Raw genomic sequence first — 18,862 nt, forward strand, 5'->3', positions numbered from 1 at the left:
GCTTGTATAAATTAGTTTCAATTTAAACATTCTTTCACTGCAGTAGGAAATGGAGAACTTTTCCATATCAAATTCAAGAGCATCTACACTCTATAGAAGAGTGAACAACATGTTGTAAAATGAGCTGCATGCCATATAGACAAATTAAGCCCTGACCCAACCCCAATCACAACAACCAGAGAAATCTGAGGCTTCAGAGGGCCGCATGCCTCATTTATTGCTTGCTTCAGAGTGAGTTTCACCTTGAGTCAAACAACTATTTTACTTAGAAGAACCTTTCAAGTATGTTTATCTATGTATAAGGTTTGTCTTTCAGAATACAGGAACTACTACTAGGAACAGATCAATGGTAACTGAATAAAGGGGGATCCTTTCTCATCTAATTTGCTTTAAATGCCTCAAGTGTTTACTCTTGACTCTTTGCTCTTCACAAATATAAATACCCAGACAGAGTTTTTACTATTATAAACCATTTTCTGGAAATAATTTGGCATGTGCTATTATCCTATCTAATAAAGAGGGGATATGCAAATTGACCTTCACACAGTCACAAAGATGGCAGCGCCCATAGCCACAAGATGGTGGCGCCCAGTCCCCTCAGTCCTGCCGGTGTCCCCGTCCTTTCAGCCCTGCTGGGGGTGGGGGGTGGCAGGTGTGCGGTGTGGCCGGATCCGCCCTCAGCCCCCCCAGCCGCCCAGGGCCGGCCCAAGGTGTAGGCAAGCCTCAGATGGTGGCTGCCCAGCCGACGCCCAAGGTGCAGGCAAGCCTTGGATGGCAGCTGCCCAGCCGCCCAGGGCCAGCCCAAGGAGCAGGCAAGCTTTGTGTTTTTTTTAAAATATATTTTATTGATTTTTTACAGAGAGGAAGGGAGAGGGACAGAGTCAGAAACATCGATGAGAGAGAAACATCGATTCAGCTGCCTCCTGCACATCTCCCACTGGGGATGTGCCCGCAACCAAGGTACATGCCCTTGACCGGAATTGAACCCGGGACCCCTCAGTCTGCAGCCCAACGCTCTATCCACTGAGCCAAACTGGTCAGGGCAGCAGGCAAGCTTTGGATGGAGGCTGCCCAGCCGCCCAAGGCTCAGGTAACCAGGGCTGGCCAAGGCTTGCTCTGCTGGCAGTGGCAGCAGCAGAGGTGTGATGGGTTCTCCCCTTCCCCTGATCGCTGGGTCACCCCCTGAACTGTGAGAGGGGACAGGCCGGGCTGAGGGACCTCCTCTCCAGTGCATGAATTTTCATGTACCGGGCCTCTAGTCTATAATAATAAAAGTGTAATATGCTAATTAGACCGGATGTCCTTCCAGACGTCCTTCTGAACAACATTCTGGATGAAGCCGGGGCTGCGAGGGAAGCCCTGATCCTGGGTGCCTGCCAGTGGCTGGAGGGAAGCCCAGGTCCCAGGTGCCAGAGGGAAGCCAGTGCCAGCAGCCGGGGGGAAGGAAGGCCTATTCTTTTTTTTTTTTTTTTTAAATATATATATTTTTTATTGATTTTTTACAGAGAGGAAGGAAGAGGGATAGAGAGTTAGAAACATCGATGAGAGAGAAACATCGATCAGCTGCCTCTTGCACACCCCCTACTGGGGATGTGCCCGCAACCAAGTTACATGCCCTTGACCGGAATCGAACCCGGGACCTTTCAGTCCGCAGGCCGACGCTCTATCCACTGAGCCAAACTGGTTTTGGCGGAAGGCCTATTCTTGCAAGAATTTTGTGCATTGGGACTCTAGTATCTTAATAATATTCTTTACATTTGTCAATGCACTTAGAACGCTCCCAAATCCAATGCCAAAGGGACTATTAAAATATCCAGGTTACAGTTGAGGAAACCGAGGCACAGAGCTATTAGGTAGCTTTAATATTGAGGCCAGGAAGGATTTCATCTTGGTTCAAGTTTGTTGCTTGTGGTGCTCTTCCTGCATGTCCCCACATCCGTGGCCCCGTGATATAAGGTTTGGTCTAAGTTAAGATGCTAATGCTAAATAAATATACCATGCCGATTCCTTCTTTTGAAACAACGAACATAACTTCTTTTCAAAAAAGCAATAGACAAGAGAAAACCTGACAGTTCTTTCATCTCAACTCTTCTTGCTATCCTTCCCAGGTGCCAGCCCTATTTGTTTAAAAACATTTTAAAGCAATTCATTACTTAGAGCAGCAATTCTTAAGCACTGCTGTGGCATACTGGTGTGCCATAAGAATTTTTAAAACATGCAATACTTGACTATTTAGTCAGGGGTACTGAACTCTTGGATTGTCTATAAAAAAAAAAAAAAAAAAAAAAAAAGTAACAACTGCCCTGTGTGAATGAATCAAAATTATACCTATTGGCAAAAAATGTATTTTTTGGTGTGCCACATAATTTTAGTAATTAGTTTTATGTGTGCCATGAGATGAAAAAGGTTGACAGTCGCTGACTTAGAGTAACTATGCAAGCCCTGGAATTCCATCGTTGACTGTGTCTTATGCCCAGTCATTTTCAAATTAGTCAAGCTTTGTCAGCTCACAGGAGTGCAAATGTAAAATAAATAACACTTATAAATAAACATTGGTAATTTCAAACCATAGCATAAACCTGAAAATTTCTTCTTCCAGATGGATAATTATTTGTATACATCCGGAAGTGGAATCCCGCTAAGTAAAAGATAGCTGTGAAAATTGCTAAAACTGAGACTGTGCACACCTTTTCCAGCAGAGCAAAATGGAGTCATTATCAAAATGGAATTTTAATTAAATTGGAAATGGAAACGGAAATTTTCTTTTAAAATGGAAAATGTTAGTTTCCTTTAAAAAAGTAAAATGTAAACTTATTTAACTGGTTATTTCTTCCACACATTCTCAATTAGAATATTAATTATTATCTGATGAAATATGGAAAATACATATCATATCCCAACACTCCTTATCAACTTAGGCATATCCCAAAACTCTTTATCAACTAAGAGGCTTGCATAGTTATTCCAGTTCTTAAATGATGACTTCCATTAATGTTTCTCAGAGAAAAGAAATAGCATTCTCCATATTATTTTGTATGTAACTGCCCTATCATACCAATTTTCCAAGTTTCAGAACCTATCAATAACCACTTAAATGTTACATCATTAGAGTTTTCTGGGTTCTTGGCATGTTATTAATAATGAAACTATGAGAAATTTCCATGTGGTATTTCTAACACTTTACGGCATTCTAAAAATAGATCTGAGCAGTCTCACAAGTGCCCCCTGATCACATGACAGGACTAAGCTCCATGGAAAGATGTCAGTGGAATAGTTTTTCATCTTAAAGGTTTCTTGAACAGGCTCATTTTCCTATAGGAAGATTTAAAAAATCATGATGATTCATGATAACCAAGAATTTTTTGATGATTTTTGTTGGAGGGAATACTTTTTTTTATAGCTTTATTGAGGTAATATATATACATATATACACACACATATATATATGTATATATATATTACCTCAACAAAGCTATAAGAAAAGTATATATGTGTGTGTGTGTATATATATATGTATAGGCACATACTTATAGTGAACTTGATACATTTTGACATATGTATATACCTGTGAGGCTACCACCACAATCAAGATAATAAACATGTGCATCATAATTTTGAAGATATCAATAATGTGAAATTTGGTGATCATTAGATTCTCAGGGACATCTGGCACTAGTAGGCCATATTTATTGTCTGTTGAGTGAATACATGTTCTCTAATTTATTGACACAATGTTTTTTGAACATTAATGTACTAGCAAACAAAGACTGGGCAAAATTTAGGCTTTTAAGTTTCAGCTTTTTTTGAGGAATATCTGAATGGTGCTGAACTTGAATATAAGAATCGACAGGTATGAGTCCTCAATATGCCTAGGGTGGCTTAGCAGTCCCTCCAGCCTCTCAGAACGTCAGCTCACGCCCCACCATTTCTAAGAAGGAGCAGAGCCTAGTCACCCACCCTCTGCGTGGGGTTGAACCTTATTTTTTTCCAATCACATTATTTTATAGACAACTTAGGAAGGAGAAAAAAGCACGTCGTGTTTGAAAAGATGGGTCTACATATGGGAATAATACATGATAAGGCAAGTCGCTTCCGAGTTTCCGTTTTTCTGTCAAATATGTTCCATCTTAGCAGAGAGAGGCTGTAAAGGGAAAAAAAGAAGCAGAAGCCGCAAGCCTCCTGAAATGCCCAACTTCACAAATAAAACAGCAAAATAAATATACGCACAGGCAGCTTCTAATTGGTGTGGCTTTCGCTGTGTTTCTGAAAGGAACCATAGCTGCTTTTTGTCCTACTTGCCCTCAGTGCTGGTAGGAATGAGGTCCGGTAAGCTTCCCCCCGCCCCCAGGAGGCTTTCCTGTACTCCACTACTTTCAGCGCTGTTCTGGAGACAACCATTTAAGGACACAGCATTTGCTAGTAACCTCCATCTACCACCAACACCTGCACCCCTCCCCGCGCAGACCTACGTCTCCTCCACAGCCGACAGTGGTCACCCTCAGAACTGTGGCCCGGAGGGTTCCAGCTTCCTTTCTTTGCCTCGATTCCCAGGACACCGATCCGAGCTTAACTTTGTGACTTGGGAGGGTGGCTTGCCTAATCAGTCACGCTCCAGCCAGGGGGTTGTTTCCACCTGCGCGTCCTCGCCTTTGATTCCTCCCCAAATGACATTAAGATTCAAGTAGATTTGGCACGTCCATAAGCAGGGCCTGCACTTAGCAGGCCCGGGGCTGACGTGTGCCAAGGAAGACTCGGCCAAAGCAAGCCATTTTCACCTGCGTAATAACAGGCTTGGGAATAGCAAGGCGGCAGCGCGCCGGAGCTGGAGTAGGAGGAGGAGCGCAGGCGGCGGCGGCGGCGGGCCGGGAGGAGGGGGCGGGGGAGGAGGAGGAGCTGAAGCGGGGAGCGCGGCGGGCAGCAGCTCGGCCGGAGTGGCGGCGGCGCGGACACCGCAGCCTCCCAAGCCCCGAGTCCCGGCGTGGGCAGCAGCAGGGAGCGTCTGCGGGTCCAGCCACCGCACTTCCATCTCCCCAGCCGCCGTCGCTGCGCTCGGGATCGCCAGCCATGGCCGCGCCGCCGGATCCCCAAGAAGAGCTGCTGCCGCTGGCCGGCCCCAGGTCCCAGTGGTTTGGGGACCGGGAGGAAGGGGAGGACGAAGCGGTGACGCCGAAAGGGGCGAGGCCGGCGCCGCAGGCGGGGGAGTCCGGCCGGGAGCTGGGCGCGGGGGCCGGGGAAGCGGCGCCCCGGGAACTGGGCTCGAACCCCGCCCGGCCGCTGCCCGTTGCCATGGAAACTGCATCCACAGGTAAGGTGGGCGGGCGCCGCAGCCCCGCAAATGGCGATGGGGACCGGGTCCCCAGCCTGCCCCATCCCCGCAGCGCGCCTCTGCACCTTTCTTCCGCTCCCCACCTTGAGCACCAACCACCCCCTCCACCCCCTCCACCCCCGCCCCCACACACACACCCCGCTTGGTCTCAGATGGCTATAAATGTTAGCGGATTGGTCGAAAACCTGAATTTCATTTTTCCAAAGACTTGGAAGAAAACAAAATACTATTGATTCTTTTATTTAATGATCATCATTATTCTGACTTTTAAAATGGTCCTCAGAGGCAAACCGCAGCACCTGGTGCTGGAGTGTACAAGTTTTCTTCCTTCTGCCAAGGGGGCTGTTAGGGGCCTCTTGGCCGGTTGCTACGATTTTTGGGGGTGTGTTTGCAGCGTGCGCCCAGCGACTGGGACGCTGACAACAAAGCGACAGGCAGGCCCGCTACCCCTAACCCGGCTCTGTCCCGGGCAGAGAGGTGACTTTAACCGGCCCTTACCCGTTCCCTCCACCAATCGCCACACCCTACTCCCTCACGCGACCCCCCCCCCCCCATCCTTCATTTCTCCCTCTCTCCGGGCCGGAAACAGAAATCCCTGGGTGTGTATATCTAATTCAGGAGGGACGGCGTTGCCACAGGGCTGGGGTTGCCTTTCCTTCCCAGCTGCCCGGATGCATGGAACCCTGGCTCTTGCAGGGAGCACTGAAACTTGCAACCCTTCAAGTGGCCGGCCTGGCTGTGGTGGTACCAGACCCGGGTGGTGAGTGGGCGAGGTTCAGCTTTCCAGCAGTCTGGACTCTCCCCGGCTTTTGAAAATTGCCCTGGGTTCAGCCTCCGGTGGCGTGACTCCCCAGCTTCCGAACCAGAGCGCGCGTGCCCACAGGGGACCAGGGGGTCTGAGACATCCTGCCAAGGGCTGCGGGAGGCATGGTCCGGGAGGAGCCGCCGGCCTGGTAGTGCTGTTTTTCTAGGGACTGGGGTAGAGGGTGCTGTGTGTGTGCCCTGAAGAAGCTTTGTTGTGGTGGAATGGGAGTGCATAGTTTTGGAAATGTCGCTTTCCCAGGCTTGGGGTGGTGGGCGCTCCCAGCGGAGGGGAAAGGCAGCGGGACTGGCCTTCACACTCTGGGCAGCTGATTTAGGGGAACCCCTTTCTTAAGCCACCACCTCTTACGGGCCGCCTGGCGTGGCCTTAGGCAGCTTTAACTCTGCTCCAGCACAAGATTTGAGCTGAGAGAAGGAGGCTTGGGGAATGCGTTGAATAAAATGGCAACATGCTGAAGGGAAGAGGAAAAGCGACCATCTTACAAGCAAAAAAAAAAGAAAGACTTAAATCTGAAAAACCCACTTGTCCTATGTTAATTATTCTATGAGAAGTTGGGGGTGCGATGGGGCGGGGGGGGGGGGAGGTCAGGGGAGAGGATAAGACTAAGATGGCTGCCTAGCCTGTCTTTCAACTTGTTCGTGTAAGTAAAGTGAAAACAAAACTCTTTATAATTGCAAAATAAGATGGCAAACGATAGTAGGTAAATAAAGGTACCTTTTTTGTTGGATTACCACTACCATTCTTTGATGAGGGTAGCTCATGGTTCAGAACCTTTATCCACCATCATCAAAGTAAATTCTTCCTTTATAGCCATGGCCTACCTCCCATTAGTGTCACCAGGTCGGGTGAATTAGGGAAAGGAAGCCAAGTGCCCAGAGTTCAGTATCATACTGTTCACTAAAATGAGTTGCTGTGTATACAATGTTTAGAACATCTGCTGTCACAAAGCAGGCATTTGCAATTTTCAACACCATCATCATCATTATTATTGTAGAAATACTGTACTTAGTTAGCTGTCATAGGGGTTTCCTATCCTAGGCAACAAATACACTAATAAAATCAAACATGATGTGAAGTCTGGATGGGAGGAAAATGATGGGAGGGAACAGGGGCACTTATTTTATAGAAATAAAATTTTATAGCACATATTTATATAGAATTTTTTAGTTTGTTATTTCTGAAGGAATTTCTCATATAACTGTCTATTGTTTAATGTATGTTTCTTATTTGGTAGACTGCATGGACTGTTGTAAGAGACTCAGATGCCAAACATGATACCTAAGTAAATAACTAGATCTTGAAAAATGCAAATAGAATCTGGGCCAGCTTTCTTGTCTGTTATTTTGGCAGTTCTATTGCTCTAAGCAAAGTCAGCAGGTGTATCTTTAACGTTATCAGACATAAAATCCAGAGGATTTACCTTTTTAAGAGAATGGTGCTCTTTGGGACTCAGATCAAACTAAGAAGTAAGTTAGATTTTGTCCTGATGCACTGTAAATAGATTTTGTTTCTTTTTCAGATGGAATTATACAATGTAAGACAGGTATTGATGTTTTAAAAACTTTTTTTTCTTCTTCTGAAAAACACTACCAATCATGCCATCTGGACAGAGATTCTATCATTTATTTTTACACATTAATGGTAATTAAAGTTCTTAAAGAAACATTTCCAAAAATACTTTTCAGTAGTGTCCTAAAATGAATACGTGTTTAAACATCATTAAAGCCACACTGTGACACTCCCATCAGTTTTCCTATTTTTAGGTAGTCTTATTGCTTCTGTCCCTTTTGTGGTTCAACATTCTTAATGAAAAGTAACACTTGCTTTAATTTTTCATGTTTAAAATTTATAATGGGCATGCAAAATGATGTCTGTTGCCAAGGCAAGTTTTAATATACCACGTGTAGGCTACAGCATGTTGGAGTTGTTAATCAGGAATCAGTGCCATCATCTAATAACTTTATACAAAGGATGTTAAGAGCAACTGGTGTTTTTTTTGTTTCTTTTTTCATGATCTGTTATTCCTGGAAACTATTCAAGAGGAGCATACAATAACACAAGGATAGAAGAATGGCTCTTTGTTTAAAGGGAGAATTTAAAATAGACCATTTGATCAAAATGCAGTGGTAAGAAGTTAACTCCTTGGCTGATTTGGAAATTAACTCATTGACTGCTTCATGCTTGGAGGGCAAAATAAAGAACAAAGTGGTGAATGGTGTAGAGAAATCAGTCCAGTAAGATTTGTTTCAGTAATATTGAATTATAGATAATGTGACTGATAAATTTCTAGATGATTGGTAAAAAATAGGTTTTCCCAATTTACCTTCTACTTGGACCACAGTGCTCATAAATTTATATTTTTCAAATGCTGACTGTGATAATCTATTAGAAAAACTATTCTTAGTCTATAATCATTTGAATAGCTTTCAGAATGATTATATATCTGTGTTTATATCATTTAATATAATACACTGTACAATACACATTAACAATAATCTAAAATTCGTGTGGAGGTTGGATTAACTGTCTTCATTTGTGGGTGTATTTGATAGACATGTGTACAGTTTTATTTGGAGTCATTCCCAGTAATCATTTTCAGAAGGTATAATCTCAGTCTTCTGTCTTCTTTCATCTTTTGAGAAAACACCAGTTCTATTGAAATGGGAAGGAACACTTCATTTGCTTTTAGAACATATTACAGACCATATAAGAAGAATAAAAGAGTTTCTAATGCACTTTATTTCTCTGGATATACCCTCTGGATATAATAAATAACATTTCTAGCAGTAAGTACACTATATATCCTTTCACATAGGGAATTGAAATTAGGTTATATTAAATTGTAGAAACAGTCACATACCCTAAAATACATAGATAACATTTTGTCAAGGCTTTCAGCATCATTTTCTCTTCATGAATTTACTGTTCCAGGAAACTCATCCTGCTTATTGCTCCTCAAATATACTCTAGGCCTTCCTGCCCCTTTCTTTTTTCTAGGCTGTCCATGTACTTCTTATTCTGAGGGCTTAGAGAAGAGTTGTAGATTATCTTGCTCAATATATGGTCCATCCTGGATAGCACAGATTATGGAAAGTTTTTATTATCAATTCAATTTAGTCAACATTTATTGAATGCCTCCTTTGGGTAAGAATCTGCTAAACACAGGTTGTGGTTTCCTAGAACATGTGCATCTTTCTGTTTCATATTAGTATTTAGTTTAGTTAAACAGTTGCTTTTGTGTCACTTTTTATTGTCCTCATTCTCAAGTAATTGCTGGAAGCTAGACTAGAAGGGCATTGAAATAATCTAATGAGCACAGATTGCTCAGATAATATAGCTGGGGGGCGAGGGGGGAATAAAATCTATCTATCTATATCTATCTACTAGTATCTATCTAATTATTTTCATAAAAATAGCTGTGGCTGAATATTACTCAGCGATCTCTGGATTAGTTAGCTGTGCTTTTCTTTTAAAGTTAAAATAAATTATTGACTAAGGGAGCTTTGGAAAAGGCACTGTAAAGTATAGAGGGCAGTGAAAGAATGGGTGTTTGAGACAGGATAAGAAGGGGATACAGTTATTGAGGGGAGTGGGAGACTGAGATGGAGTGGAGGACAAGGTCATTGGAGGAGTCGAGTCCGAAAAATGGCAAGGCCAGGAGTGAAATAATCGCTTCTATGATTACTGATATGACACAGAACCATAGAAGAGATTGGAGAGTGACAGTGAACCAGGGCCTGATATCTTCAGGAAAGGACAGGGCTGCCTGGGCTTAAAAGCTAGGGATTTTTAGAGGGGAGGGACAAATAGTTGCCTGTAAAATTATAAATGTAAAGTCCCAACTATAGGTCCTACAGTCTCTATTTCATATGTACAGAACATAGGAGACACTACTTAAAATAGTTTATTGTGGGGGATGGGAACTTTGAGGGTTGTAATTAACTAAATATGAGCTAGTGCTATGGTGCAATTACTAAAATAGCTTATGCAATTTTAGGTAGTATTAATAGAAAGTCTTGGGTGCACATTAGATGAGGCAGTTTCCCTAGATTCTGTTCTAGGCAGGTCAACATCAAAGTCTTGTACTAAATGATGTGAGCCATACTTCGTGAGATGTTAGTGAGCTATAAAATGGTGAGGGCAGAGTGACTAGATTGGTGAGGCTTCTAGAGAAAATGCCACTTGAGAAATGGCTGAAGAAATTAAGAATTTTTAGCCAGAAGAAAAGAAGAATTAAAGGAGATCTGAAAGTTAAGTTCAAATACTAGAAAAACTCGAATGAAGCAAAGAAAGACTTGCTTTGGATGATTCTGCAGGGCAGAGTTGGGACTGGAGGGTAAGTCAGAGGAGCAGATTTCTGTGTAATGAAGGAGGAAGTTGTAATAATTAGGACCTCCCAGAAAAGTGATAGGTTGTCTCCCAGTTACTGGTACTCAAGTAAAAGCGAAGTTGCAGTTTATTAGGGGAAATTTAGAAAGAAAGATGTTAGTTACACCAAGATCTTTATATCTTCCTAAAATATAACAATACCCTAACTTTACATTGTGGTTGTTAACATGGGCATATTTCTCAAAAGTGGTCAGCACACTAATGAAATCAGAAATAGCTGTACATTGTAAAAACCATAGTTAATTTCAAACTGACTACCTAAAATGCACTCTACAAAATCATGGCCTTCTTTAAATTCTTTCTAGTTCTCCACTGTTGAAAAAACTCCATAATGTAACATATTTGTTTCTTAAGAACTGCACAATTTTATCCATTGTGGGTTATTAACCTAAATGTGAAACATATCTGCAAGCATCTCTTTTATTCTTTTTCCTGAACTATCGTTTTCATTTTTTTCTACTGTATTTAATTCCATAAATATTCAACGTATTCTAAAATGTTTTGGAAATTCATTAAACAATTCTGTAAAGCTAAAAGCATCATGTGAATCTCTCTTTACTTCTCTGCCTCACTATCTGTATATTTATGTCAGATTATTCATTGTAAAATCATATTTGCTGGGTTGCCTAATGAATTACATTTTAACTGGAACAATTCTGCATTCTAACTTTAGTATCCAATCTACAAATGGATTTTCAAATTCATCTACTGCATGAGATTATTATAAAACCAGTTATAGACCAACTTTTTGCTTCTGGAGTGTGAGGAATCATTATCTCATGTCCTTCAAAATACCTGGAATTTTGTTTTATGCATAACAAATCTTTTTTTAAAAAACAACAAATCTTAGACAACAGAAAATTGTGTGTATTCAAGTTATTGCTGATCTATTGACGAGCATAAGAATAAACACCAATGTCTTGTCTACCTTTGGCATGACTTTTTCAACTGATCATGGAAAATCAAGGCTTCTCCAAATATGGTCTATAGCCTGCCTGCTTCAAGATCCCATGAGGTGACCCCAGACCTCAACCAGGGGAAACAAGCCTGACAAATGCATGCTAAAACTTTAAGATGCAGCGACTTATTGAACCTCCTCCGTATGCTCGGCAGTTTTGCTAGTAGTTGTGGGAACAGAGGAGCGTGAGCTATACCCCCTTTCCTCCATTTCTCTCAAGCTCACTGTCATATAAAGCAAAAATAAACTACTGGAGTCAGAGAACAGCCCGGTGCTTGGATAGATGGTGCAAGCTGTAAGTGCTGCAGGGATTTTATGATCTTATGGGTTCCAGAATACCTGGTCTCTGGAAAGAGGTGAAGTTTGACTTACACCTAAAGGGTGAATAAACTAGGGATAAGCAAAAGTGAGCAGAAAGGCAGTTTAGCAATAATGATAGGCAGTAAGGTTTAACCTGCCCAGACGGATAAGGGGAGGCAGGTTGCGGGGGGCGGGGGGAGGGCTTGAAAGCTACATATGAGACTCTAGACTCCTTGTTTATGGATTATGGGCACTCTGAAGTTGTATATGTGGAGGAAGTAATAATATAAGCTGTGTTAAGGAAGATTGGTGAAACAGTGAATAGAAGATGACCTCAATGGGTGGGGGGATATCTTGAAACCTGCACATTTTGCTGAAAGACAGCTGACCCAGTAGTATCACTTTCAGGGCTTTGGATAAGTAACTGTGGGAAGGAGTAGAACTTGGTGACTGACAGTATATGGGGGATGCGGAGAGGAATGAATCAGCTCTAAAGTTCTGTGCGCTATGTCTGGGCAAATGCTGGTACTACAGGGATGGGAGGGGGACCTGGTTAGAGAGGTGAGAATAACGAATTCATTTTTAGTCATGAGGCTTGAAATGGTGGAAAGCCATGTGAGTGGAAATCTCCACTTGGCATTGTAGATAAAGGAATAGATTTTGGAAATGAAAACATAATTATGAAGGTATAGATTTAGAAAGTTAGAAGAGCAGCCATGGAATAAATTAGGTTTTTGAACGATTGTATAGTATGGGAAGAACAGAGGGCCAACAACAGAGCAAGATCTCCCAGGTTCTTACTAACTGAGGGGCATTCGGCGAGTTATTTCAGCTCTCTGAGCGTCATGTTCTGTAGTAAGTATACGTCTGCAAGACTAGATCAGGTAGAGTAACTGGCAATCAAATAGTAACTATTCACTATGGTATCATGGAAGCCAAGATGGCCTGGCATGGAATGAACCCTGACTGAGAAGGCAGATTTTTCTAGTATTTGCTTTGGCACCTAGCATCATGTCAATGTGGGCACGTCTGCTTTATGTCTCAGTTTCTTCGTATGTAAATCAGGGATGGTACTGTTGTCCTGGCTGTCTTACAGAGCTGTTGTGAAGGTGAAATGAAGTAACACGAGGAGGTACATGCAAATTGCAAATCCTATATAATAAAAGGCTAGTATGCAAATAGACAACAACTGGAACAACTGAACAACCGGTTGCTATGATGAGTGCTGACAACCAGGGGGCATGTGTGGAACGTGGCAGGCATTGGCAGCCGCGGGATGGTGGAGCAGGTGAGCAGATGTGCCAGACCAAGACAGGGTGCCGGTTGCTGTCATCGGGGTGAGCCTCTGGTGGTTACTGAAAATTCTTTGCTCCCGTGTGCCACAGTCCCGCCTGGCGCTTGCACCTGCTGCTGGTGCCCAAGCTGCAGCTCACACCCACTGCCAGCGCTGGTCCCGATAACTCGGCGCCATCAGCAGGTATGAGTGGCAGCTGCAGGCCCTGATCTCCCCTGAGGGCTTCTCCACCTCCCCATGCTCCTGAGGGCTGATTGGGACAACAGCCGCCACTCACACTTGCTGCTGGCGCCTGCCCCAGTCACTCTGCATCATCAGTGGGTGTGAGCAGGGCCGGCGCCGTCAGCACATGGGAGCAGTGGCGGTGGGAGTGGGGCTGCCAGCAGACAGGGAACCTGGGGCCACAGAGGGAGGGGCTGGGCAGGGGCACAGAGGATGAGCCGAGACCCGCCCCTGTGCCTACCGCAGCCTCGTGGCCCACAGTTCCTTTCAAGGTGCATGAATTCGTGTACTGGGCCCCTAGTAACTATATATTTGCAATATATTGATACTTGGAAGACCGGTGAGCACTGTCAGATGCAAAAGAGGCCTACGAGAACAAAGATGAAGAAAAAAGCATGCTACGTCAGTGGTTTAATAGAAAATGCTTGCTTGATCATCGGGGCCTCAGCAAATATCAGTGGGAAATGGCAGCAGAGCGAGGAGCAATGGGAGTGGGGAGAATTCAGTTCTGGCAATCCACATTGGAAGATATTTTTGGCTCTGAGGAGTACAGTTGGAGTGATGTCCTGCTCCATTCCTCATGTTTTCAAGAGTGATCTGTGACTGGAACAGGGCTGAGGTGTGCCTGTGTGGCCAGCTGGAGGGAGGGGGCAGCAGATGGGGTCTATTCTGATTCTCCTGCTTAGTGGAAGCAATGGCCACCGGAAGCTGTCCCAGGTATGCATGGAAGTCAGTCGGGAGGAGGCTGCCTCTCTCACAGAGAGGGCCTGGCAGTGAAAGCCAGCTCTTGCATCCCACCTCCCACTGTGTGGGCTCGTAGGTATCTGCAGGCTAGTATATAGCTATGTAGGTAAGTCTTTCATAAGTAGACTAACACTTCTGCTTCCTTATCCCTCCCTCTAGCAGCTAAAAACTCTGGACATTATAACATAGGATAAACATACAAAAACCGTGTAGCCAAAGTTGCATATTTATAAGACAGTAACCTATATGAAACCTGTCTGAACTAAAGTGAGAGAGAGAAGCTGTGTGAAGGATGGCAGCTAAAAGTTGGAATGGTAGAACTTAAGAATCCATTGGAACCTCAACCGAAAGAAACAGTTACATTTACAAGGTGGACATTTGACAGGGATAATTGCAATAGGATCCTCAAACAAACTGCATGAACAGAATTGGAGGGTCATGGTGAAACTGTAAAACAAAACACAAAAAAATTATAGGAGTTTTTGGGAGAACCAACTGCCCTCAGGTGATGAGCTGTTAGTCTGTTTCACAGAATGAGGATGTTAGAGTTGCACTTGGCTCTGGGAGGGTCCGCCACGTTGGGTTGGGCAGAGTCCTGAATGCACGGAGAGCTCCAGGGTGCAGATGGTTGAAAGCACTGAGGATTTACAGCCTGTGTAAGAGAAGATAGGAAGGGTCATGACAGCTGTCTAAATAAAAATAAATGAAGGGCTGTCAAGTGGCATAGGGGCTGGATATGTTCTGTGTGACTCTGGAGGGTGGAGCTGTGGTCAATCAGAAGCTAAGCTGCAAAATATGAAAGTAGTCTGGACTGCCTCATGGTGGTGAGTTTCTTGTCACTGGAGGTATGTTACATATCTGCAGACTAGTATATAGCTCTGTAGGTTAAGTCTTTCATAAGTAGACCAGCATAGTTTGGCTGGTCATTTATATGACATAAGGGATATAATAGAATTTATTAGACTAGTAATTTTTTATCTTTTCAGGATCACAGACCCCCATTAGAGAAATGGATGAAAGCTTTGGAATCTCTGCCTAGGAAAATGCACTTACAAACACCATTTTTTTACACAAATTCTGGGATTTTTCAGAGGCTTTTCATGGATGGAAGAATTAAATAATTTTCTATTTCTTAGAAATCAATAATTCCAGCTACTCTCTGCTGTTTACACAGGGATGATAGTTTTATGGTTCAATAAAATCTCACTGAGTCATTCATTTGTTTATTTAACAATATTAAGTATTTATTCTATGTGTGTGTTTGCATACACACAGTAGGTGACGCTTAAATACATAACCAGGATATAAAAATAAATGCAGCAAAATAACAATATAGTCCTACTATGAGGAAGAAAAGTCTAAATTGAGGAAAGAGTCTACATTCTATAAATGCTATTTTGTTAGTTTCAAGAATATACTGTAATGGAATTTTTGGTCCTCAAAGTGTTTCGGAGCCAAGCTTCTTCCAAACTGGCTATCGTGAAGTGGGAGAATGTGTATGGACTTGGAGACATATATCGGATCCCAGTCTTAGCTTTTCCAATGGCCAGTAGCTAGCCTCAACTCTGTGGGAAGAGTTAAATGGTGGGTTTTTGAGAACTTTTAGTGTCCAGAGAAGTGATGTGTCTATTCACTCTACATTTCTGTGTACACTTTAGTCATTGCTAAAATTTTTGGAACCAGTTGTTACTTTAGGCAACATCTGTTATTATCCAGAGATGCTTGGGGTGGGGAAGATGTGAATTCTCCCTGTAATCCCTATCAGCCATCTAGAGCCACAGTAAATAAATAAATAAATAAATAAATAAATAAATAACACCTGATGTGGACAATTAATTTTTTTTCAATTTTATGTGAAAGTGTGCATACTATAATTTTTAAAAATCTATACTACTTTGATTTATGTATAAACACATCATCAAAGTAAAGAGAGGGCTTCCTATGCAAAGGCAGTTTCAAAGTAAGTCCACTGGCTTCTATTCCAACCAGACTGGCTTCTAAGCCCATCTAATAATCTCATAAAGAGGGAATATGCTAATTGACCATCACTTCATCACAAAGATGGCTGCACCCACAGCTGAGGCCAAATTCCCATAAGGAGCCTTAACGAGCAATCAGCAGGGACCTCAGGCTATGCCTCCCACCTGGCAGGGCTTGACAGGGGACCTCAAGGTGCACCCCCAGTGCTGGGTCGGGGGAACTCAGGCCCTACCCCTGAGGCTGCACCCCCCTGCCAGTGGGGCTTGATGGGGGACCTCAGGCCATGCCCCCCACCCAGAGGGGCTTGAAGGGGTATCTCAAGGCACCCCTCCCGCCCTGGTCTGGGCTGGGGGACCTCAGGCCACATCCCCCGTCCTGGCGCTGGGCCAGGGGACCTGAGGCTACCCCCCCTGCCTGGCAGGTCTTGACAAGGGTGGGACTGACCAGGTCTGGATCTAGCCCAATGTGGGGGGGCCGGCTGGGTCTGGGTCTCATGTGATTTTGAGGTGCATGTGGATGGGTGGGGACTTGACTCTGGGTCCCGTGCTGCACCCCAGACTCTGACAGGAGGAAGGTTTTCATATACATTTTACTAATTTTCTTTCATCTCTGACACTTCTATTATAGAGAAAGGGCAAATAGCAACATTAAATTATGTCCTCTAATTAATCCCCTTTTAATGTGCATGAATTTCGTGCACTGGGCCACTAGTTTATATATAGAAACGTTGGAGTTGCCGCTACTTAGCATAGTATTAATCTGTTTAGCAACCTTTTGTTATTAATAATACAAGAGTAAATTGCAACCCAGTATGTTTACATTATCAGAACTGAATTTGTGTGAGTTATTTTTTAAATTGGATCCATGGCATTAGAGAAGTGCTTCTATTTTATTTTACCAGAAGTGTGGGAAAGAACAAACACCTAGTAGTATTTCCCAGAACTTGTATAATCTTTTAAAGGACCAGCAGTTCCTGTTTATAATTTGGATGTTTACATACCAGAAGTCTAAGAAGTAAGAATTGGTTCCGTTTGTATGAATAATGTTGAGGAATTAAAAAATACTTTTAAAGAGAGGAAATGTATTTTCTAGAGAATTAAGGCCCAGAAGTATCCTGTCTTGAAGGTAAACATGTGTCAGGAGTAGGGAACTATTGGTGGTTGTCCCTCAAGGCTATTGGTATTTCCTTTTTTTTCTTTTTTCTTTTTTCTTTTTAGTGTAGTAATCTGCTCTGTGCTTGGTACTTATTTAGCCATTATAATAACTCCCAAGAACATTAGTTCTTAAAAGGAACCTTTATCAGTTGGTCAGTAACATAAAAGCTCTTTCATTCTGCAGGTAGGGGACATCAAGGTCAACTGTTACCTGTACTACTTAACATTTAATGATTGTATTTCCACTGTGATCATTCATGTGAAAATGTCTTTTGAATATTGAATTGGATTGATATGCTCTATTGTATAATATCTTGTGAAACATAACTTTCCGTTCATAAAAGGGGAAGTTGGTACATAGGTGGATCACAAGAACCTAGACCAGGTGTGGGCAAACTTTTTGACTCGAGGGCCACAATGGGTTCTTAAACTGGACTGGAGGGCCGGAACAAAAGCATGGATGGAGTGTTTGTGTGAACTAGTATAAATTCAAAGTAAAGGAGCGGAGGGGAGAGCAAGAGAACCGGATAGAACAGCCGGATCCGGCCCGTGGGCCGTAGTTTGCCCAAGGCTGACCTAGACTCTCAAGTCTCATGTTTTCTCTATTGCACTACACTGCCTGTTTGCCATGGAACTACACCATAAGGAAAAATAAAACTGTTTTACAAGGTAACTATCAGGTTATGGAATGCAGCTTTGTCTTCCAGAGAGAGAAGGGAGTTTTAGGAGGATACTTAGCTGGAGAGACAGGAGAAGAGACACAAAGGAGCGAGGTGAAGATGGACAGGAGAGGGGGCACTGGGGAGGAATGGTGAGGGAGGGAGAACACCCCAGGAATGGACACAAATAGAAAAAAAGGGGAATGAAAAGAAGACATGAAAAAGGAGGAAAGAGGGTTAAGGGAAAGTACCCAGAGGGAGGGAGGCCTTTTGAGGAAGCAAAATTAATAATCTATATACACTGAGTGGCCAGATTATTATGATCTCTGAACACGTAATAATTTGGCCACTCAGTGTATAATAAAAGGCTAATATGCAAATTGTCTCCTCCACCAGGAGTTCGACCAGCAGGCAGGCCGGCCAACCGCTCATGTCCCCTCCCCCTGGCTAGGCTGGCCAGACCCCATCCATGCACGAATTCATGCACCAGGCCTCAAATACACACACACACACACACACACTGAGTGGCAAGATTATTATGCATTCAGAGATCATAATAATCTGGCCACTCAGTGTATATAAAAGCCTAAGAGACCAGTCAACCGGCTGGCCGTCCAACCATCCTACTGGTAGCCATGATGCACAGTGACCACCAGGGGGCAGACACTCAATGCAGGAGCTGCTGAGCTGCGGTGACTTGGCAGCTGTGGTTCTCGGGTGACGCACCTGGAACCAGAGAGGAGGGAGCTCAATTCCGGGGAGCATCACCCAAGAACCACCCTCTCACAATCCGGGACCCCTCTAGCCCATTGGTTCCCCACTTCAAATCTGGCTCCCCACTGGGTCTCTAGCCCATTGCAGAGGTCGTGGGTCTGGCCCTTAGAGAAACTTTTCGACTAGATTAGCTAAATGATGAGACATGCAGGACCTACTGGCTCCATCCCTGACGTCTGGCGCCCACGCCCACCCACCACTTAATATCGATTTCCAGTGATGGCAGTGAATTTTTTCAC

The 18,862-nt window shown here is 43.5% G+C and overlaps 1 protein-coding gene across 2 annotated transcripts in view; it reads left to right on the plus strand.

Annotated features, from left to right (window-relative positions):
* Positions 1-4,893: 4,893 nt before the first annotated feature.
* The window catches only part of RTN1 (reticulon 1), a 193,477-nt gene continuing 179,508 nt past the window's right edge, over positions 4,894-18,862 (plus strand). Inside the window, exon 1 of one of the 2 annotated variants that reach the window (XM_080671506.1) lies at positions 4,894-5,305. In XM_080671506.1, the coding sequence (XP_080527632.1) occupies positions 5,065-5,305 (241 nt within the window). In that variant the 5' untranslated portion in view covers positions 4,894-5,064. Of the gene's footprint in view, positions 5,306-5,941; positions 6,087-18,862 lie in introns of those variants that run through there. The other variant, XM_080671505.1, reaches the window with a different exon arrangement.

This window comes from Plecotus auritus (genome assembly GCF_963455305.1).
Source record: "Plecotus auritus genome assembly, chromosome: 1".
Taxonomy (NCBI): Eukaryota; Metazoa; Chordata; class Mammalia; order Chiroptera; family Vespertilionidae; genus Plecotus; species Plecotus auritus.